The sequence below is a fragment of the Dromiciops gliroides genome, chromosome 4, assembly GCF_019393635.1.
Source record: "Dromiciops gliroides isolate mDroGli1 chromosome 4, mDroGli1.pri, whole genome shotgun sequence".
Taxonomy (NCBI): domain Eukaryota; kingdom Metazoa; phylum Chordata; class Mammalia; order Microbiotheria; family Microbiotheriidae; genus Dromiciops; species Dromiciops gliroides.
The window spans coordinates 228,124,650-228,148,476 of NC_057864.1; the positions used below are offsets into that span (position 1 = coordinate 228,124,650).

General features: G+C 37.5%; 2 protein-coding genes across 11 annotated transcripts in view; both read right to left on the reverse strand.

Annotated features, from left to right (window-relative positions):
- The window catches only part of LOC122752702 (zinc finger protein 850-like), a 1,092,329-nt gene that overhangs the window by 952,343 nt on the left and 116,159 nt on the right, over positions 1-23,827 (reverse strand).
- The window catches only part of LOC122752716 (zinc finger protein 311-like), a 52,665-nt gene continuing 39,644 nt past the window's right edge, over positions 10,807-23,827 (reverse strand). The window contains exons 1-7 of one of the 10 annotated variants that reach the window (XM_043999602.1): positions 21,926-22,186; positions 21,510-21,612; positions 20,357-20,471; positions 15,164-15,223; positions 12,529-12,596; positions 12,073-12,199; positions 10,807-11,096 (exon numbers count right to left, since the gene is read on the reverse strand). In XM_043999602.1, the coding sequence (XP_043855537.1) occupies positions 10,846-11,096; positions 12,073-12,199; positions 12,529-12,596; positions 15,164-15,223; positions 20,357-20,408 (558 nt within the window). In that variant the 5' untranslated portion in view covers positions 20,409-20,471; positions 21,510-21,612; positions 21,926-22,186 and the 3' untranslated portion in view covers positions 10,807-10,845. Of the gene's footprint in view, positions 11,097-12,072; positions 12,200-12,528; positions 12,597-15,163; positions 15,224-19,271; positions 19,407-20,356; positions 20,472-21,504; positions 21,791-21,925; positions 22,187-23,827 lie in introns of those variants that run through there. The other 9 variants (XM_043999600.1, XM_043999603.1, XM_043999601.1 and 6 more) reach the window with 9 other exon arrangements.

Consider the following 23,827-nt stretch of genomic DNA (forward strand, 5'->3'; position numbering starts at 1 on the left):
TCTTCATGCCTACTTCTTCTGCAGTGCATATAGGTAAGTGTCTTTATTTCCTTCTGAATTTGAAAGATCAAGCCCATTTTCCCTGTAAGATCTTTTGTTTTGTTTTGTTTTTTGGCGGGCATTGGGGGTTAAGTGACTTGCCCAGGGTCACACAACTAGTAAGTGTCAAGTGTCTGAGGCTGGATTTGAACTCAGGTCCTCCTGAATCCAGGGCCAGTGCTTTATCCACTGCGCCACCTAGCTGCCCCCCCAATAAGATCTTTTAAGGGCATAAAAGAAAAGGGTATAGCTTTCCAGCATTAAGTAACATAGGGTTGTTTAGTTATTTATACATGTCCAATTAGGTGATCCATAGGAGAACCACTCTTATTTTCATTTAATATTGCAAGAACATTTTTTTTTTTTTGCAGGGCAATGGGGCTTAAGTGACTTGCCCAAGGTCACACAGCTAGTAAGTGTCAAGTGTCTGAGGCTGGATTTGAACTCAGGAACTCCTGAATCCAGGGCCGGTGCTTTATCCACTGTGCCACCTAGCTGCCCCGCAAGAACATTTTCTAACACAAGAGTTTACTTTTTAAAAAGAAATTTACACATACACACACACACACACACACACACACAAATCCGGCCTCAGACACTTAACACTTATTAGCTGTATGACCCTGGGCAAATCACTTAACCCCAACTGTTTCACCAAAAAAAAAGGAAAGAAAGAAAGAAAGAAAGAAAGAAAGAAAGAGAGAGAGAAAAAGAAATTTCAACCTGGTTAGCAGTCTAATTGGTTGTTTTAAAAGATTATTTTTCTCAATCCTGTTCTTTTGAGTTTGTAAGCTAAATGGAAACTCCATTTTATGCCCAGTTGCTCAACCCATCAAACATTATTACCCATAAAATGAGATCCTTGATAACTATTGATCTCTATAGGTTTACTAAAAGCAGTTTAGGGCTTTTATAGTGGTTTTTTGGCTTGCTCTTTTTATAAGAAAAGTCTACAATACCCCATTAGCTGTAGCTACATTAGAGTATGTTATACTCCTTGACTCCGGCAGAGGGAGACAAATATACTCTATTTGCTAAATTTCACTAGGTTTCTCTCATTTTCTGTATCCTTTTCCTATCAGTAGTGGAAGAGAGCTTGATATTGTAATGGGCATTTGGAACATTTCTTGCCACTTTCATCAAGTCTTCTGAGTCACAGGAATATATTTCCGTGCCCATACTCATGTGGAATCAACACCCCTGTGGCCTGCCTAGGTACATACACAAATAACCAGTTCATCCTCTGAAGAGGGTATCTGTATATCTCAGGGAACTAAGGTGAAAAAAAGGCTCCATATACACCAAAATATTTATAGTAGCACTTTTTATAGCAGGAAAAATGAAAACCAGCAAGAATAGATTGAGGAATGGCTAAACAAATTGTAGAAAATGAATTCAGTAGAATACTACTGTGATGTAAACATGGAAAGACTAATTGATGAAAAGTGAAGTAAGCAGAACCAAGATAGATAGATAGATAGATAGATAATATATAATTACTGCAATAATGTAAATGAAAAGACCAATAAAAACTGATTGCTGCAAAATTATAATGACCAAGTTTGTCCACAAAGAAGAGACATGAGCAAACATCACTTCATTGCCTTAGCTTTTTTGCAAAGGTGGGGAAGTCATGTGTGTGAAATATCATGTATAACATTAGACTTTTATAATATTTTTCTTTCCTCTTTTTTATTCTTTATTATAAAGGGTTACTCTTTGGGAAGGAATAGGAAAAGGAAAACTGGTAAATGTAGGTGATGTAAAAATGAAAGATACCAATACAAATTTATTTTTTCAAAAAGAAGCTCCAGGGTTAGGGTTAGGGTTCCCTCTAGGACAAAATATAAACTTGTCTGTTTGGTTTCTAAAGTCTGTCATGATCTGCCTTCAGGCTTAATGCATTCCACATTATAGCAACAGCTCAGACAACCCTCCCAGAGATCTCTGGTTCATCTAAACAGGGTATAAGGACATAAAACAGGACAAAATGCTCACTCACCTGATCCTTGACAAACCCCAGCTGGCCAGGTCAGGATAGACCTCTAGCCACATTTCCAGAACCTTTCTAGGAACCTCAGAGGTCAGCTCATCTTGATCATTCTTTTTAGCCCTAGAGACTCAAAACTGGAAGTAGGTCAGGCCCACAAACACCTCCCATACTGGAAACACTGGCTAGGTAGTTAGACCTCAGGCTGAAACTGGATATGTTAGGGACAAGTTCCAGTGGCAGAGAGAAGGAGCTCAGCCAGAGAGCTCTCCACATTTCTTATACCTGATTGAGACCCCGCCATCTACTTTCTTACCTCAGTCTCTTCTATTTCTTCATCACTTCCAGTTTCATTCCATTAGGAAATCTCATTTTTGTGAATGAAATAGTCATAAACTGAGTCAATTCCTTGTACCTTCTTTAAATGAACTGGTATTTCATTATGTCATTTCCCCTTTGTAGATTATTTTACCATTCCATTTGACATCTCCATGATAATAAAAGTGATTTACGATGTACCTATTGAGGGCTTTCCTTATTTTCCTTAGCTACTGGTGTTTTTCTCCATCCCCTCCCCACCCCCCCACCTCCAATAAGACGAAACTACTTTTTATTAATTTTGTATAGAAGCTACTGAGACCTGAGATTATAGAGACATTTGTGGAATCACAGAAACTTGGAAGGATTGTCCTGGAAGGCTAGAAGATCTATCCTGGTGCCAGATTATTGGAAATTCCAAAGAGACGTAGAATTTTAATAGATATTCTGAGATGAATTACATTGTTCTGGGGTTCTAGTGACTCAAGGGTAGGACTGCGTTTCAAGTTTTGGAGTCCTGCACAAGGAAGCCCAGAGCCAAAGGAAAGAACATAGCCATTTGGTAGAAGAGTAGTAGTAGTGTATAGCTAAGACCAGGTCAAACCAGCTGTGGGTCACAGTTGGTGAAAGCCAAGCCTACACAGCAGTCTTTTTTTAAATTCAATTTTATGGGGCAGCTAGGTGGCGCAGTGGATAGAGCACCGGCCCTGGATTCAGGAGTACCTGGGTTCAAATCCGGCCTCAGACACTTGACACTTACTAGCTGCGTGACCCTGGGCAAGTTACTTAACCCCCATTGCCCCGCAAAAAAAAAAAAATTCAATTTTACTTTTAGTTCCAAGTTTTCTCCTTATTTTATCCTCCTCCCTCACCCACTGAGAAGACAAGAAAAACAAAAATCCATTAAAATATGTAGTCATGAAAAACAAATTTTCACGTTACCTATGATAGCAAATGAAAGTCTACTATTTCACTCTCTATTCTACTTTACTTTGGGCTACTTATCTTTAGTTTTGTTATTCTAGAATTCCAATGCTGAAAGAAATCTCAAAAGCAAGAAGGTGAATGTAAAACTGACCCAGGATGATGACACTCTATTTTCTTTTGAAAATCTTCAAAATAAAGATTTCTACCACTTCTCTCCTAATGTTAATCACCCAGCTAGCCAAGACATTCTTATTAACTTCCAAATGAAATCCTTCCTGCCTTCATTTAACTTATTTCTTTATATTTAGTCCAGGAGGCTGTGGTAAAAATTATTTGGGGTAAAGATTAATATTCCCGTTTTTAGCTAACTCATTTGGGAGGGGCCACACCTGGCCCACGCAGAGGTTACGAAGGCAGCTTTTTGAAGGACCTCCCCTTTTGGGGGAGGGGACATTGAATGCTCCCAAAAGGGAGGTGGGCTACTTCTGGTACACAAGCTGGCTTCCTTTTTTTCTGCTTGGGCCCTTGAGGTGGCGGCGTGCTGGTTCTCAGTCTGGCAGGCTGTTCAGGCTTGGGTGAGTCAATGACGGAAAATCCTAAATTCCTTTGAACTAGCTTAATTGGGAACAGTCTGGAATAGGTTAAATTTAGAGTTAATAATATTTATCTGTATTTCCATTTTCCTATTTCCTTATCTTTGATTTTTATTAGTTTCACCTTTGTTGTTTAGTTAATTCCCAAGTAATAAAATCTGATCCTTTTGTGAACTAAAGCTTAGAGGCTCCTTTCTTATTGGCCTGAGAGAAATATCTACAAAAGGGCTGTTCAGAGGGGAGGGTTAAACCTTAAAGGTCCCTCATATTTCTGGAACCCCAATATTAAGGTGTGTCACCCAAATAACGCTCAGTATATCAAATTTTGGCGCTTGCCTCATGAAAGTGCTTTTAATTTTTCAAAACATTTTCATGTCTATTCTTCCATTTAATACTCACTACAACCAACACAAACCACCAAGCAACTGCCACCAATGAACAAAGTAGCAACATGCCCTGAGGGAAAGACATATGCCATGTAGACCAAACAACCACAACTTCTCTTAATACCTCACTGAAGGCAGTCAAAGGTCCAAGAACTCCTCAAATAGCCTCTCATCCTTCAGGTCACTAGCCCTATTTCCAGATTTTCAGATCGTAATGCAATAAAAATTATGTGTGATAAAAGGCCATGGAAGACAGACCAAAAATTAATTGGAAAACTAAATAATCTCATCCTAAAGAATGAATTGAGTCAAACAACAAATCATAGAAACAATCAATAATTTCATGAAAGAATGACAATGAAACAACATACCAAAACTTATGGTATGCAGCCAAAGCAGTTCTTAGGGGAAATTTTATATCTCTAAATGCCTACAAGAATAAAATAGAGAAAGAGGAGAGATCAATGAATTGGGCATTCAACTAAAAAAGCTAGAAAAAGAACAAATTTTAAATCCCCAATTAAATACCAAATTAGAAATTCTGAAAATTAAAGGAGAGATTAATAAAATTGAAAGCAAGAAAACTATAGAATTAATAAATAAAACTAAGAGCTGGTTCTATGGAAAAATCAATAAAATAGATAAACTTTTGGCTAATTTGATTTAAAAAAACCCAACAAATTACCAGTATCAAAAATGAAAAGGGTGCATTCATCACCAATGAAGAGGAAATTAAAGGAATAGTTAGGAGTTATTTTGCCCAACTATATGCAAATAAATTTGGTAATCTAAATTAAATGGATGTATATATACATATATATATATTTTTTGGGGGGGGTGGTGAGGCAATTGGGGTTAAGTGACTTGCCCAGGGTCACACAGCTAGTAAGTGTCAAGTGTCTGAGGCCGGATTTGAACTCAGGTACTCCTAACTCCAGGGCCAGTGCTCTATCCACTGTGCCACCTTAAATGGATGAATATTAACAAAAATATAAATTGCCCAGATTAGCAGAAGAGCTAATAAAATCCTTAAATAAGGCCATTTTAGGAAAAGAAATTGAACAAGCTATAAATGAACTAACTCCCTATGAAAAAAATCTCCAGGGAAAGATGAGTTTACAAGTGAATTCTACCAAACATTTAAAGAACAATTACAAACTATTTGGATAATAGGTGAAGAAGTGATCCTACCAAATTCCTTTTATAAGACAAATAAGATACTGATACCTAAGCCAAAAAAAAGCAAAAACAGATAAAGAAAATTATAGTTCAATTTCCCTAATGAATATTGATCCAAGAATTTAAAATAGAATATTAGCAAAGAGATTACAGCAATTTATCACCAGGATAATACACTATGACTAGGTGGGATTTATACTATTAGGACAACCATCAACATAATTGACTATATCAATAACAAAACTAACCAAAAGCATGATTATCTCAATAGATGCAGAGAAAACTTTTGGCAAAATACAGCACCCATTTCTTTATTAAAATCATTAGAGAGCATAGGAATAAATGGAGCTTTCCTTAAGATGATAAACAGTATCTATCTAGAATCATCATCAAACATTATATGTAATTGGGATAAGTTAGAAGCTTTTCCAATATGATCAGGGGTGAAACAAGGATGTCCATTATCACCACTATTGTTCAATATTGTACTAGAAATGTTAGCCTTAGCTCTGTTTGTGGTGTCAAAGAATTGGAAATCGAGGGAATGCTCATAAACTGGGGAATGGCTGAACAAGTTGTGGTATATGATGTCACGGAATACTATTGTGCTGTAAGAAATGATGAGCAGGCAGATTTCAGAAAAACCTGGAAAGACTTAAGTGGACTGATGCTGAGTGAAGGGGGCAGAACCAGGAGAACATTGCACAGTAACAGCAACATTGTGTGATGATTACCTGTGACAGACTTGGCTCTTCTCAGCAGTGCAATTCAAGACAATTCCAAAGAACCCATGATGGAAAATGTTCTCTACATCCAGAAAAAAGAACTGCAGATTCTGAATGCAGATTGAACCATACTGTTTCTACTTTTTGTTTCTTTTTTTTAAAGGATTTTCCCCTTATGTTCTGATTCTTCTTTCACAACATGACTAATGAAGAAATATGTTTAATATAATTATACATATATAACCTATATCAGATTGCTTTCTGTCTTGGGGAGAGGGGAGGGAAGGGAGGGAGAGAGAACATTTTGGAACTAAAAATCTTATGAAAACAAATGTTGAAAACTATCTTTGCATGTAACTGGAAAAAGATAAAATAAAAAGAAGTATTATAAAAAAGAAATGTTAGCCTTACCAATAAGAGAAGAAAAATAAATTGAAAGAATTATAATAGGCAAGTAGGAAACAAAACTATCACTCTTTGCAAATGATATGATAGTATACTTAGAGAATCCTAAAGAATCAACTAAAAAACTACTTGAAACAACAACTTTAGCAAAGTGGCCAAATATAAAATAAACCCACATAAATCATCAGCATTTCTATATATGACCAACAAACCACAGCAGCAAGAGATAGAAATTTCATTTAAAATAACTGTAGACAGGGGCAGCTAGGTGGCACAGTAGATAAAGTGCTGGCCCTGGATTCAGGAGGACCTGAGTTCAAATCTGGTGTCAGACACTTGACACTTACTAGCTGTGTGATCCTGGGCAAGTCACTTAACCCTCATTGCCCCATAAAAAAAAGAAAGAAAGAAAGAAAAATAAAAAAATAAAATAAAATAACTGTAGACAATATAAAATATTTGGAAGTCTACCTGCCAAATCACACCCAGGAACTATATGAACACAATTACAAAACACTTTTCACACAAATAAAATGAGATCTAAACAAATTGAAAAATAAAAATTGCTTATGGGTAGGCCATGCTAATATAATAAAAATGACAACTCTACCTAAATTAATTTACTTATTCAGTGCCATACCAATCAAACTACCAAAAAATTATTTCACAGAGCTAGAAAAAATAATAACAAAATTCATCTGGAAAAACAAAACGTCAAGAATATCGAGGGACATAATGAAAAAAAATGCACAGGAAGGTGGATCAGCTGTACCAAATCTGGAGCTTTACTATAAAGCAGCAGTCATCAAGACTGGTACTGGCTAAGAAATAGAGTGGAGGATCAATGGAATAGGCTAGGCACAGGAGACACAGTAGTAAATGACATTAGTAATGCAGTGTTTGATAAACCCAAAGACTCCAGCTTCTGAGATAGGAATTCAGTATTTGACAAAAACTGCTGGGAAAACTGGAAGACAGTATGGCAGAAATTAGGCACAGACCAACATCTTACACCTTATACTAAAATAAGGTCAAAATGGATACATATGATTTAGACATAAGAGGAGATACCGTAGGTAAATTAGGAGAGGAAGGAATAGTCTACCTTTCAGATCTTTGGAAAGGAGAACAGTTTATGACCAAACAAGAGATAGAGAATATTAGGAAATGCAAAATGGATGATTTTGATTACATTAAATTAAAAAGGTTTTGTGCAAACAGAAGCAATGCATCCAAAATTAGAAGGGATGCAGAAAGCTGGGAAACAATTTTTATGGCCAGTACTTCTGATAAAGGTCTCATTTCTAAAATATATAGGTAACTAAATCAAATTTATATGAATCCAAGTCATTCCCCAATTGAGAAATGGTCAAAGGATATGAACAGGCAGTTTTCTGATGAAGAAATCAAAGCTATCTACTCCCATATGAAAAAATGCTCTAAATCACTATTGATTAGAGAGATGCAAATTAAAACAACTCTGAGGTACCACCTGACACCTATCAGATTGGCTAATATGACAAAAAAGGAAAATAATGTTGGAGAAGCTGTGGGAAAATTGGAACACTAATTCATTGTTGGTGGAGCTGTGAACTGATCCAACCATTCTGGAGAGCAATCTGGAATTATGCCCAAAGGGCGATAAAGCTGTGCATACCCTTTGACCCAGCAATACCACTTTTGGGTCTTTTTCCCAAAGAGATCATAAAAAAGGGAAAAGGACTCACATGTACAAAAATATTTATAGCTGCTCTTTTTGTGGTGGCAAGGAATTGGAAGTTATGGGGATGCCCATCAATTGGGGAATGGCTGGACAAGTTGTGGTATACTATTGTGCTGTAAGAAATGATGAGCAGGAGGAGTTCAGAGAAACCTGGAGGATCTTGCGTGGGCTGATGATGAGTGAGATGAGCAGAACCAGAAGAACACTGTACACAGTATTATCAACATTGTGTGTTGATCTACTGTAATGGACTAGATTCTTCTCACCAATGCAATGGTACAGAAGAGTTCCAGGGGACTCATGATGGAAGGGGATCTCCAAATCCAGGAGAAAAAAAAAAAAGAACTGTGGAGTATAGATGCTGATTGAACCATAATATTTCTTCTGTTTTTGGTGCTGTTGTTTTTCTATTCTGAGGTTCTTCCTCATTGCTCTGATTCTTCTCTTATAACATGACTAATGCAGAAATATGTTTAATGCTATTTATATATGTATATATATAAAATATATATCAGATTACCTGCTGTCTAGGGGAAGAAGGAGGGAGGGGAGGGAGGGAGAAAAATCTGAAATTGGAAAGCTTGTATAAACAAATGTTGAGAACTATTTTTACATGTAACTGGAAAAAAATAATTTTATCAGGAAAAAAAATATCAAGGAAATTAATGAAAAATACAAAGGAAGTTAACTTAACTGTACCAGATCTAAAACTATATTATAAAGCAGCAACCATCAAAACTATTTGGTACTGGATAAGAAATAGAGTGGAATCAGGGAATAGGTTAGGCACACAAAATAGAAGTAAACAAATATAGCAATCTCCTGTTTGATAAACCCAAGGATTCTAGCCTCCAGGATAAGAACTCAATATTTGGCAAAAACTGCTGGGAAAACTGGAAAATAGTATGGCAGAAACTAGGCACAGACCAACTTCTTACACCATACACCAAAGTAAAGTCAAAATAGGTACATGATTTAAACACTTTAAAAGGTGATACCATAGGCAAATTAGAAAAGGAAGGAATAGTTTACTTGTCAGATCTAAGGAGAAGGGAAGAATTTATGACCAAATATGAGATAGAGAACATTATGAAATGCAGAGTGGACCATTTTGACTACATTAAGTTAAAAAGGTTTTGCACAAACAAGATTAGAAGGAAAGCAGAAAGTTGGGAAACAATTTTTAAGACAGTGTTTTTGATAAAGGTCTCATATCTAAAATATATAGAGAACTGAATCAAATATATAAGAATACAAGTCATTCCCCAAGTGAGAAATGGTCAAAGGATATGAATCAGCAGTTTTCAGATGAAGAAATTAAAGCTATCTGTAGCCATATGAAAAAATGTTTTCAATCACTACTAATTAGAGAAATGCAAATTAAAATTACTCTGAGGTACCACCTCACATCTATCCAATTGGCTAATATGACAAAAAGGGAAAATGATAAATGTTGGAGGAGGTGTGGGAAAATTGGAACACTAATTCACTGTTGGTGGAGTTGTGAACTGATCCAACCATTCTGGGGCTCAATTTGAAATCATGACCAAAAAGCTATAAAACTGTATACCCTTTGACCTAGCAATATCACTACTAGGTCTATATCCCAAAGAGATCATTAAAAAGGGAAAAGGACCCACATGTACAAAAATAGTTGCTCTTTTTATGGTGGAAAAGAATTGGAAATATTAGGGACGCCCATCAATTGGGGAATGGCTAAACAAGTTGTGGTATATTTCAGAAAAACCTGGAAAGACATATGAATTGATGCTGAATGAAATAAGTGGAACCAAGAGAACACTGTACACAGTATCAACAACACTGTGTGATGATCATTTGTGATAGATTTAGCTCTTCTCAGCAATTCAATGATCCAAGACAATGCCAAAAGACTCTTGGTGGAAAATGCTCTCCATATCCAGAAAAAGAACAGTGGAGTCTGAATGAATATTGAAGCATAATATTTTTACTTTTTTTGTTGTTGTTTCTTCTTTGTTGTGTTTTTTTTTTCCTTTTGTTCTGATTCTTCTCTTACAACATGACTAATGTGGAAATATGTTTAACATGTTTGTAATGTATAACCTATATCAAATTGTTTGCTGGCTTTGGGAGGGGTGAGGGAAGGAAGGGTGGGAGAAAAATTTGGAGCTCAAAATCTTACAAAAGTGAATGTGGAAAACTATCTTTATGTGTAATTGGAAAAAAAATAAAGGTCTGGTAAAGAAAAAAAAGAAAACTATCTTTACATATAATTGGAAAAAATAAAATATATTAAGTGTAGGGGGGAAGTGGCATGGGAATTAGGATATATTTTCATGTACTTAATTAAAGCAGTTTCCTAGGGATTTCTACTTGGGGAATTTCCTTTCATTTATATTTAAAGGAGTCTCAATCTTTTATTTCCTCAAAGAATATAAGAATAATAAAGTTTCATTTCTTTACCTCCTGCTCTTTATAACTCACCTTCACCAATTCATAAATTCATCTGGCTGCAAGAAAAGGATTTATCTGGCCCTTTAAATTAGAAGTGTAATAAAAGTTTATTTGGGGATCTCACATTTTACATGCTGGTGGCCTCTTGGGGAGAGCCTATTCCATTATTCATATTTAAAATATTACAATCACTGAAAGAAAGCTTCTGAGTAGGAGGAACAATATCAATGGGAACCCGATACTTTGGCCATCGTCTGGAAATTCCTGCTGAAATGACTGCAAGTGTTTCACCAGAGAAAGCACTTGCCTGGGTATGACTCAGGGCCGGGCAGGAACTCACACTATGAATCCGAGTGGTAGGGAGACGAAGAAGGATGCCTACAAAGACCAAAGAGCAGAGAAAGACCATAGAAAAAGCACTAAAAACTTATCAATATATAAGTAGCCTCCCTCAGATAATAGGCTGTCCTCCACCATGGGGCAACAACCCATGGTGAGTCAGCACAGGATAGCTAAGCAATTTTTCTCAGGTATCATTAGCACAAGAACAGAAGGAAATAAGAGGGGAAAAAAGGTGAAGGAAGAAAGAAAGAAAGAAATATATATGAAGGGTAGTGCTGGGCCCCTAACAATTACATCAGGCGTTATTCAATGGTACTTTGTGACAGAATGCCTACTCCTTGGCTAATTACCATATAAATAGAAATGCAGATGATAGAGTGTAAGGATTTTGGATTTTAGTGTGAGAAAGCAAGCTTTGTCTCCAGGTCTGGGAAGAGTAACCTGTAACTGTGTGACTCCTTGGTATGTACTCATTACTTAAAGTCACACTTATAAGATGTACCTTTCTTAAATTCTGCCCAAGTACACGTTTGGGGATCTCAGGCAGTCAGAGATTCCTCTATAAGAACTCTGACTGGCACCAAATGTATTTGAACTCTTCCTTCCTAGGTATGTGGAAATCTCATCAATTGAGGAGCACTAAGATCCACTCTAGTGCCAGAGAAGCAGAGTTGGGTCTCTGTTACAGAAAATTGGAGAGGAGATGATTTAGTAAGGGCACAAGGGCATTGTACTTGTCAAAATAGGTAGAGGTTAGCATTCCACAGAAGTATGGGGATATTAAATGGAGAATGAGAAAAGGGAAACATACTGCCTTGGGGCCTTGAGGCACTCTATTGCTCTCACTCCCAGCTACCTGAAAGATTATCCCTGAAGATTCAGAGTCCCAAACCCTCAGTCAAACCCTGCTGTATGTTGGGTTTTCCAGAGATTTAATAGGTACTAAAAACAAGGAAGTAAAGAAAACAGCTAATGGGCATGTTGTGTTGGTCATGATGGGGAGACTCCTTACCCAGTGAGACCACGTTCCCAAAATTCTCTAGCATAACTTCTCTGTAGAGGTCCCTCTGAACAGGGTCCAGGCTTCCCCACTCTTCTCGTGTAAGGTACACAGCCACATCCTCAAATGTCACAGATTCCTGAAATAACACAACCCTGCTGATACAGGATTATCCCACTGTAGCGCCATGAAGAAAGAATGAGGGAAGAGAATGCAAGGAGTATGTATGAAGGGCATAAAGTAGGTGTGTGTTTGTGTGTTTCTGTTATGAGACAGTGGTGATGGGGGCAGAGAACAGCTTAAGACCAAGGAAGCAGTTTCTACAGAGTTCAGGTTACTAGAGGAAAGGAAACAGAAATAAAGCCCTTGATTTGGCATCTGTTGGCCTGAGAAATTATAAATTGAGATTTGGGCATAGGGTGAAAGGGTAAAAAGACTTCTAGAGTGGCAGAGGAAACTATAGCTTACCTGGGGCCTAGCTGTCAGGAATGTAGTTGCTACTGCCGGGTCTCCTGGGCTCCCCTCATGGGTAAGAACTGAGAAAAGAGAAATGAGTAATAAGTGATAACAGACCTACCCTGGAGTTTCCCTACTAGGAAGACTCCCTAGTCCAAGTAGAATCAGTAAAATTCTTTTCCATTTCATTATTATTATTTGACCAACATTGGTGAACATTCATCACATGCTTTCATACTTCCCTATTTAAGGGAACAATTTCATTATTTGAGATATTATAATTCATTTTATCCTAATATGTCTATGAGATAGGCAGAACATTTTACATGGAAGTTAAGCAACTTGTCCAGGACTACACGATATTTAGTAGTCTCCTGACTCAACATAAAAAGTCTTGTCTTCTAGAACAATATTCTTTTTCCTTTAAAATGTTCTTTAGCTTTTTCCATATATTTGAGTGCTATAATTAGATAATAATCTCTCTAAGAGCAGGGAATATGTCTTACTTATAGAACAGGCACTAAATTTGGTCACTGACTGGTTTTTATTTAATTCACTGCAGAGCACTCACATAGGAACAAGATATAATCACAGATTATATCTTACAAAACAAAACAAAACAAAAGGTACACAAAATAAATCAACAAATATTTATACAGCACACAATACAAACACACATACAATGTGGTCAGTCATGGAATAAACTGGCTACTCCCTCACCAACATTGGGTCAGTCTTTGACAAAGTGAAAGGTCGGAAAGAATAAATAAATCACAAAGAAGAGAGAAGTTATTGAAGTTAAGTAGCCAGGAAAGGGAAAAAAATTCAGAAGGTGACACAAATAAGGTGCTTTTGTTAATACTGTTATTTAACCTGTGCTTTAAAAAAAAAAAAAAGAATGTAAGAGCACAGTTTCACAATCCTCTTGTTACTCTTTGATATATTGTTCAAGTTTTTCAAGTCATGATAAAAAGAGAGAAAGGAAGGAACCTAAAACCAAAAGAAATAAATATCTAGTAGTGAAAAATAGATAAGGACTTGAAGAAAGAAGAGGCAATTACAAAAAGATAAAATGGTTCATTTTGGTTATATTAAATTGAAAAGTTTCTACACAAACAAAATGTACCTAGGATAAGAGAAGCAATTGAATGGGGAAACCTTTATGCCAAATTTCTCAGATAAGAGTATGCTATCTAAGCTATAAAGACAACTAATAGATTTATAGATAAACATATATATATATATATATATAGACCCTAACAGATAAGTAGTCAAAGAACATGACCCATTATGCACTTAACTATATGAATACTGCAAATCATTAATAGTAAATGAAATGTGAATCAAAACCAAGTGAAGTTTCACTTCACATCCAGCATATTGGCAAAGATTACAAAAGAAAGGAATAGTCGGTGTTGGAGGGGTTGTGGATCAAGTTGTGAACTGATAATACACATTATGGAAAACAATTTAAACGTATGTAAATAAATCAACTGAAATTTCACTAGTCTTTGATTCAGAAACCCCACTGTTAAGCATATACCCCAGGGTATTGGCTTTTGATTTTAAAATACATTATTAATATTAATATTATTCTCATGGTATTAATTGATCAGTTCAATAAATAATTCACTATTCAAATCAATATTAATCAGTATGCATTTTTAAAGTCCCCATATACACAAAAATATTTATAGCAGAATTTTTTGTAGGAACAAAGAATTGGAAGCAAAGTAGATGCCCACAAGATTTCTGAGTCACGTGACTAAAAAGATGAAGAATTAGACATTTTCTTTGATCCTCATGATCTCTCAAACCTCTCTAAAATTAGAATTATGTGCAAGAGAAAAATCAATTTCAGCTTTGTCCACAATCTAAGATTACTAATTAAGAACATTAGCAAGGTAGCACTCCAATGAACTAGCATACTAACTTAGCACCTCCCCCTACCAAGTACCATGTAGGTAGTGAGTGCTGCACAAGCCTATCTAGGGGCTAGCAAAGGAACTCAACTCTGCCTCTCCCTCTGTTCCCCAACAATAGAAAGCCAAAATGCAGAATCTTGTTCTGGCTGGGACTGCAGCAGGGTAGTATCCTATGCCGGTAGCCATTTAGTCCTTTGGCTAAGAAACATAGGAAACAGTAGATCCACCAGGCCTAAAGTAAAGGAGATTGGATTGGTATCTGTCTGGAACCAATTCTGTCCCCTTAGAAGTACTTAAGGGAGGCTGAAGCTGGTAGATCATGATTTGTCCAATGTAGGAGGAAACTGAAATAGCTTTGAGGTCAAAACCCTAGAGAAATTGCCAACAAAGGAGGAGCCGGAAAGTGAACAATAGGGAAATAGAAGAAAAAAGGACAAAAAGGACAAAAATTACCAAAGAAAAAGAAAACTTAAAGACTTTGAGCACAGGGGCAGCTAGGTGGTGCAGTGGATAAAGCACTGGCCCTGGAGTCAGGATGACACTTGACCCTTACTAGCTGTGTGACCCTGGGCAAGTCACTTAACCCCAACTGCCTCACCAAAAAAAAAAAAGTAAAAACTTTGAGCACAAGAAGATAAATAACAGGGAAGAAAGGAAGATGGCTTCCAGATTGTCAAGGAGTCTAGACTTTTTTTTTAAGACATAGGAAAATGAACCAACACCTGATGAAGTAGAGGATCCTGTACATTCAGAAGAAATCATGTTCCCACAACTGGATGTTCCTGAAAGGTATAAAAAAGAAATAATAACTATGAGAGCGGAATTTATGGCCTGCACAGAAGATATAGTTGGCAAAATTTTTTAAAAACCTCATCTTGATAGTGGCATGTGTCACCAAAGAAATAAAAGGGGAAAAAATACTAATTGAGAATGTAAATATACAAAAGTAAAGCACAATCTAGAAGAAGCAAAGGTCAGTAATTTTAAAAGAAAATATGATCACAGTAGCAAAACATATTGATTTCAAAGATGCATTATTGTTGTTCTTCAGTCTATTCATTTGTGTCCAACTTTTCATGACCTCATTTGGGATTTTCCTGGCAAAGATACTGAAGTGGTTTGACATTTCCTTTCCCAACTCATTTGATAGATGAGGAAACTGAGGCAGACACAGTTAAGTGACTTGAGTGTCTTAAAGCCAGATTTGAACTCAGGAAGATGAATCTTCCTGACTCCAGGCTTGGCACTCTATCCACTATGCCACCTAGCCACCCCAAAACGTATAGAGAAAACTTGAGAATTACAGGTGTCCCAAAAGAACACAAGTAATAGCAGACAAATGCTTCCGAAATTCTGAACACAGAAAACAAAGTGCCAATCAAAAGAATCCACAAATCAATTTAAAAAAAAGCCCTATTGTAAAACCTCCAAGATACAGAGTGGTTAAATTTAACAATTCCAATGACAATTAGCAAATTCTGCAAGCAACCAGAAGAAAGACATTTAAATATAAAGGAATGTCTTGTGTTCAATTAATACAAGATTATTCTGCACCCACCAGGAACCACAGGAGGGAAGAGAATACTATATTCTGAAAAATCAAAGGTACTTCTGATATAACCCAAAGTAACATATCCTGCAAGCTTAATCCTAAACATAAATGGAAAAAAACCAGATACTGACTAAAGATATTTGTATTCCTACAAAGAAAAGTAGATCTGAACACATTATTTACTTTGCAAACAACCCAAGACAACAGAAATACAAGAAAGGTAAAGAAATATAGCAACTAAGGAAAGCCCGGGTTAAAAAAAAAAAACAAACAAATTAAGGAAAGGACAAAATACTAAACAGAGAAAGATTCCTATAGTGTTAATAATAAAACAACAACAACAAAATAACAACAGAGAGCCCATTAAGAGATTTCTTTCCAAAAGTACACAAAGGAGACAACAATGAAAGCAGAAAAATAGAAAAAGTGATAGTGGAGGAATAGGCCTAAAACATCATGGACTAAAACCTCATAACATCTCATCTACAGGTAAAATAATCTTTCTTGTAAAAACTATAGAATGGAAAGAGGAGGAAGAAGATAGAGTGATATCTGTGCTGTACCCTAGTCAAATCAATGGCTAACAATTCCAGGAAAATAACTTCTATAGCCTTACAGGAAGAGGGCTTACTGAAGAATAGCTGAGGATGCCATTGAAAGGATTGAAATGGGAAACAAAGGGTGGGAGAAGGGAATCGTTTCAGTGGGAAGGGGTCCCACTGAAGACTTCCCACAGAGGAAGACAAATATTCTATAATGTGAGATGAGGCCCTTATATTGGGTATAATCTGTAGGTGCTTAGACCATTCATCCTGCAGTGAGAAATAATTCATTTGGACCCCTATTCTATTCCAATCAGTATTAATCAGTTTGATATGATTCCATAGGGGTAGTGATTATAAGTCCTATATATTAAGCCCCAGAGTTGTGAACTGCAGAGTGTAAATTTACTTGCATAATCACAGGAAGCTAATTGGAGGCACTCCACCCTTTTTCTTGTCATGGTAACCAAACCCAGCATGGCAGAGGTGACTCAATTACATGGAAAATCCTCCAACTCATTTTTGTACCTCAGGACCTCTCTCTCTTGTCCAACATGAGCAAATGACCATCTTATGAGCACTTAGTAAGTAGAAAGGCCCCATGCTTTGTGACATGCAGCCCCCATATGTCATTTTTGGCCCTCAAGAACAAGATCTATCAACCAGATTCTGTATCAATAAGTTCTATATTTTATCATGCCTCTTTTGCATATTTGGGTATCAAATCTATAAAAACAAGGTCTTTAAAGAAGGGGGTATCTGGGGCAGCTAGGTGGCGCAGTGGGTAGAGCACTGGCCCTGGAGTCAGGAGTACCTGAGTTCAAATCCGGCCTCAGACACTTAACACTTACTAGCTGTGTGACCCTGGGCAAGTCACTTAACCCCAATTGCCTATCTTAAAAAAAAAAAAAAAAAGAAGGGGATATCTCAAATCATGAGGAAGATCTGAGGTCTACTTCATTAGAGGGGAACAGGGACCTTTTTTTTTTTAGTAAGGCAATTGGGGTTAAGTGACTTGCCCAGGGTCACACAGCTAGTAAGTGTTAAGTGTCTGAGGCCGGATTTGAACTCAGGTACTCCTGACTCCAGGGCCGTGTTCTATCCACTGCGCCACCTAGCTGCCCCGAACAGGGACCTTTTAATAAAGCTCAGAGCTCTGTTTTAGTCTCTTTTATTGCAGGTTGGACAATTTTAATACCCACACTGCCTCAAGAGAAGGGTGATCAGAATTCCTGGGTACAAATGATATCCAGGAGATCAGGAGGGCATGGACCTAAAGAGGAAATTTCATGACAAATGCAGGGGGAGGGGGGCCAATGGGGGAAGTCGGGAAATCACGGGAAGGATAAAGAACTGCACAATCTGGGCCACAGAAAAATTCCCACTGTGGGGCAATATTTCTATCTTTACTATCACTCTCAGGAATCATTATTTCTAATGAGACACAACAGAAATAGGAGAACACACGCCAAGATAACAGAAACTACTTAGAGGCTTTAATTCTAATGAGGAAACAAAGACTAAAGAAGGAATAAATGACTCTAAAAGTCATGAATCAAAGAATAAAAGTCTAGAATAGAGGAGGCAGCATAGTGGATAAGGCACCAGCCCTGGATTCAAGAGTACCTGAGTTCAAATCCAGCCTCAGATATTTAACACTTAATAGCTGTGTGACCCTGGGCAAGTCACTTAACCCCAATTGCCTCACCAAAAAAAAAAAGTCTATAATAGAAAGAAAAGAGAAATAATGAAGAGAATGAGGGAAAGAGATCTATTTTAGAAAAATGTTCAGAAAAAGGAATACAAAACTAACAAAACAAGTTGAAGGGGGATTTTATTGACTATTTAACCAAGAGAAAGAAAGAAGGGAAGAATTAGAAAACTAGATAAAAAGGAAGAAAGAAAAAGCAATTAGCAAGTAAGGCAAAACTCCAAAACTAGAGAAAGGGGTGAAGTAGGGTGAGAAAGGGAGGGCTTGAGGGTTGAGGGATAGAGCCTAGGGAAACAGGATTGCCTTAAAGTAAATTAAACAATAATAACAGAAGAGGTAAAGTACTATTTAAAAAAAAAAAAGTACTAGGTAAAGAAGGGGTTAACAGACAATCCTAAAACCTGAGCTCTAATTTAGATCTGAGTTCTGAAAGGGATTAATGGGGGCAGCTAGGTGGCGCAGTAGATAGAGCACGGGCCTATCAGTCCAGCCTCAGACACTTAACACTTACTAGCTGTATGACCCTGGGCAAGTCACTTAACCCCAATTGCCTCACCAAAAAAAAAAGAAAAGAAAGGGATTAATGGATAACTTAAGACTTGGGCCCTCATCAAAGTCAGGGCCTAGGTTTTTCTTAATTGGTACCTGGAGGTCTGGCTCCTATTAATTACCCCCTATTAATCACAACCTACAACAAAAACATAAAGAGACAGGACAGAGACCTTAACTGATAAATGTTAAAAGTCAGAAATCAGGCCTAAGAAAAGAAAGAGATCAAAAATATAGAGACACTCTGACCTTGGCAAATTGAGGTGTTTTTAGGAACATGCACAGAAAAGACCAAATGTGTCCTTAGTTTCACCTTAAGACATGTAAACACCAAAAACACACCTCCAGGGAAAAAGGTACCCACCTGGGGGTTGGTTTAAGCCCCCAGGAACTCCAAATTAGGATAGGCCCTCCCCTGTACCTTCCTAAAATTGAGATTAGGATTATTAGGAGATGATCAATTATTTTCTGATTACCTTTCCATTTTCCTGGTACTCTTCCTGTCTTGACAGTCTTTCAATAAAACTTGGGAAACTGAGTCACTGAGCTTGTAATTCTTTTGGGACAACTCACATCAATCTGATCACCCTAATTCCATCCTACATCACTGTCTTTACAGAGGAAAAAGGAAAAAAATCCTAAAATGGGGGTGGGGGGAAGAATAGAGACAAATGGAGGAAAATATAAACCTAACTCTCATAATTTTAAATGTGAATGGATTGAATAATACAGTAAAATGAAAAAGCGATATACTGGATTAAAAAAACAACCCCTCACAATCTGTTACTTAGAAGAAAGACACCTAAAAACAAAGAAATACACAAAAAATGAGGGACTAGAACAAAATTTATTATGTATCAGATGAATGCAAAGTAAATGTTCATAGACTAGGAAATGATCAAATAAATTCATGTTAATTTAATATAATGGAATATTATTTTGAATTATTTTACTATAAGAAACAAATGCTATGATGAATATAGAAAAATATAAAGAGCCTTACATGAACTGATCCAGAGTGAATTAAGCAAACTCAAGAAAAAAATAATGAATACAACAATGTAAAAGGGAAATAACCACCACAAAACACTAAAAAGTAAATGTCACAAAATTATAAAGAAACAAGGTCCTAAGGGAAGAGAGATAAAGACATCTTCCCCCATTCCTATGCAGAGGTATGGATCTATAGGTATGGAACATTGCATATGTGGTCAGATATTTTTCTATATCTTTAGGTTTTTGTTTGTTTTTTCAAAAAAATCTTTTCCCCTAAATAGGTGAGTCTAGGAGAGAAGATTAGATGGAGAAATTTAGGCAAAATTAAAGAAAAAAAAAGTAGTGTAAAAGTTAATTTGAAAGAAAGGGAAGAAACTTCTAGAGACCAATCCCAATATGTCTTTGGCAGGGGCATGAAGACATGCCACATATGGCTCTTCCTGAGGCTATCTTCTAGGTGGAGCCCTTACTATCTCTAGAGCCAATATCCCTTAAGTTCACACACTCTTAAATTGAGCCAGCTTTACTGCCAATGTCCTCTACAGCCTAAGGAGAGTTGTCTTACCTCTGATGAATCCCTGTTCATAGATGTTCTCCTGCTGAAGCTCCAGAGACATACTCTCAAACAGATCACCAAGGGCAGGAGCTGAATACTCAAGCTGGATCACTGTGAGCTGAAACTGAATATTCAATATTCAGGATTGTGATCTCCTCTCTCCCAGTTACTAAAGACAATAACCACCTTTGTAGGTAAAATTGGGAGGGCCTCTTTATGACCCTCAACAAACAAGATGATGCTTTTTTTAAAAAACATAGCAAGCACTCCACTGTTAGCTGATGATGAAACTCCTTAAAGTACTGAAAGAGGAAATCAAATTACTTCATTCTGATTTCTGTTGAACTTTATAAGACCATTAATTTTTGAGCTCCACAAATTCAGAATTTTTGATGCTAAAAAGATTTACATATCAAATAATTTCTTAATAGGTGGTACAATTTAGTAGTAAAATTCAGACTGCAGAGGAGTGTTTTAACTATTTTAAAGAAAATGTTTTCATATACTATTGTAGTACTATTTGGAAACAGAGTAGCACGGTATGACTAATGTGGAAATATGTTTAACATGATTGTGCATGTATAACCTAGATCAGATTGCTTGGTGTCTTAAGGAGGGAGGAAAGGAGAGGAGGGAGGGAGAAAGAAAAAATTGAAACTCAAAATCTTATAAAAATAAATGTTGAAAACTATCTTCACATGTAATTGGAAAAAATAAAATTCTCTTAAGTGGAGGAGGAAGTGGCATGGTAATTAGGAAATGTTTTCATCTACTTACTAAAGCAGGTTCCTAGAGATTTCTACTTGGGAAATTTGCTTTTATTTATATTTAAAGGAGTGTGAATACGAGAATAGTAAAATTTCATTTCTTTGCCTCCTGCTTCTTATGACTCAACTTCGCCAAGTTATCCTACTTCAAAATAGGGTTGTCCGTATTGAGAACAACTGCCTGGAAGCTGAGGTCCAGAAAGGTCTGACTAGCCTAGGCTTGAGCCCTCCTCAATGAGGGCCTTCAATCTCACTTTCCGGCCACCTCCTCGCCAGGACACTGCTCTCCTTTAACCATTCGTTCTTGAAATCAAAGACCAAGGAAGGCAAAAGGGGTAAACGAGCCCAAACCTTGCAGTTCAATACCAATCAAGGCCCTTCGGTTCCCACCTCACCCGGCTCTGCTAGACCTGTTCTTCAGAGGGCAGGGAGTCGGGACGTCTGTCATCCAAAATAGTGACTGAAGAAAAGTGTCAAAGGACAATTCTTCCCAGCGACCTGCGGACCAAAGGAGAAGACCAGACAGAGACCCTGATGCCACCGCAGGTGAGAAGCGGTTGTGCGCCCGGTATCGTCTCTCCAGCAAGCTCCTTACCCAGGCCGCCCCTCCCAAGCCCCGGACAGTCTCCTATCGCGGCTGAGCCCCGGCATTGGGGCTGGGACAGCGGGTAAGACGCTCCCCCTTCGCGGAGGCCCCGCCCCTTCCGGAACCAGTCCCGCCCCGCGAGCCCCGGCGCTTTGGAAGAGTCTGGCTGCAATGCGTAGCCAAAGTCCAGATCTCCTGGGCCCAGGGACCTCAGCCCGAGATCACCTTCTTTTCTTTGAGGCATTTCCGGAACCTCTCGGGGAGTCGTGGGGGGCTCTGCGTCTCGGGGATACTTCCGGCCAAGGCTGTTTGGCCTCAGAACTGCTAGGGGCCATCCCGATTTCTCTTGTACGGAGGCAGTCGTTTTTCAGGGCAGGCCCCAGCTCAGGGGAGCGCGTGCTCTTCCGAGGCCCCGGCATCGAGGTGTGCAGAGGAACCTTGTCGCTAGAAAGCTTGGGTGACAGCTCCTCCTGGGAGAGAGAGAAGGGGGCGAGAGCGAACAGGCAGGAGGATGTCTGATTTATGGAGCCTCCCTCCTTCTAAAAAGTCTGGTTCTAGTGTAATTGAGAGCATTGGCAGGAGTACCCAAAAGATTTCAGTGTTCATTCAAATACCTAAATGGAGAGTGGACTCCAGAAAGCTGTCTTGGTGTTCATGGAGAAGACTTTAGAGACGATGAATTTTTAAGCAAGTTAGGACGGAAAGGGAAAAGATAGTATTGCTAGTGAAAGAACATTCTAGGTGATGGGAACGGGTCCATAAGTTTGCAAATGTGGTACAGTGTCTCTGGGACTTGAGAAATACGTGCCTTGTAGCTAAAGTAGGAAGGCTGAAGGAAACCTCTCGAATTGTGAGAATGAGCAATGGGACTGGGTTGGGAGTTAGAGGGGGGAAACGGAAGTGGGATTAAGAAGATGGGTAAACTAGGTGCCAGATGAAGTTTCGCTTTTGAGAGTTGCACTTCTGCCCTAGTAGTGAGACTGACTAAAGGTCTCAGTAGCAGACAGACAGAGATGATAAGGCAGAGTAAAATGGTGTTGAACTATTAATACCTGGACTTTACCATGAGAGCAGGAATTTTCATACAGCAGGGCAGCTGTAACTAACTACCCAGACCAAGAGTTAAGGGATAAGGGAGTACCTCTCTTTTCTCTTTTTCTTCCTAAAGGAGGAATATTTAAATCTTAAATTCCGTGTGTATTTTAAGTGTTCGTTTACTGGTTTTAATACTACTTTTTTCCTAAATAAAGATTTTAAGATTACTTTTCTTTTTTAAAGTATTCCTCTATTTTTTGCTCTCAGCTTTCTAGGCATATAACTTCAAAATATTCTTTCTATTCCTTCTGTTTTTGCTGTGATTTCACATTGCTCATTTGTTACTTTACTGATTTGATTTTCTGCTCTATCTTTTTAATCAGATTAGCTAAGGGTTTATCAGTTTTATTAGTCTTTTCAAAGAACCAGGTTTTAATTTTATTTGTAATGTCTAATTTTTTTGTTTCTAATTTGTCTATTTCCCCTCTAATTTTGTTATTATTTTTTTTCATTTATTTATTTTTTTCCCCGTGGATCAATGAGGGTTAAGTGACTTGCCCAGGGTCACACAGCTAGTAAGTGTCAAGTGTCTGAGGCTGGATTTGAACTCAGGTACTCCTCAATCCAGGGCCCCGTGCTTTATCCACTGCACCACCTAGCTGCCCCAATGATGATGATGATGATGATGATGATGATGATGATGATGATGATGATGATGATGTGTGTCCCCTCTAATTTTGTGCCTATTTTAAGTTTGTTTATTTGTTCATTTTCTGATTTTAAAAAATTAATATGAAGTTCATTGATCTTTTTTTCTATTTTATTAATGTATGATAGCAAGGATATGGTTTTACCCCAGATGACTAGTTTGGCTGCATCCCAGAAATTTCGGTATATTGTTTCATCATTATCTTTTTCTTTTACAGAGTTATTGTTTCTATTATTTGTTCTTTGACACACTAATTATAAAGTCTCCATTGGTCTGTCTTCTGTTTGAGTTCCATGAATCAATTTCTGTTTTCATTGCATTATGATCTATAAAGGATATATTGACTATTTTTGCCTTTTTTACATTTGTTTGCAATATCTCTG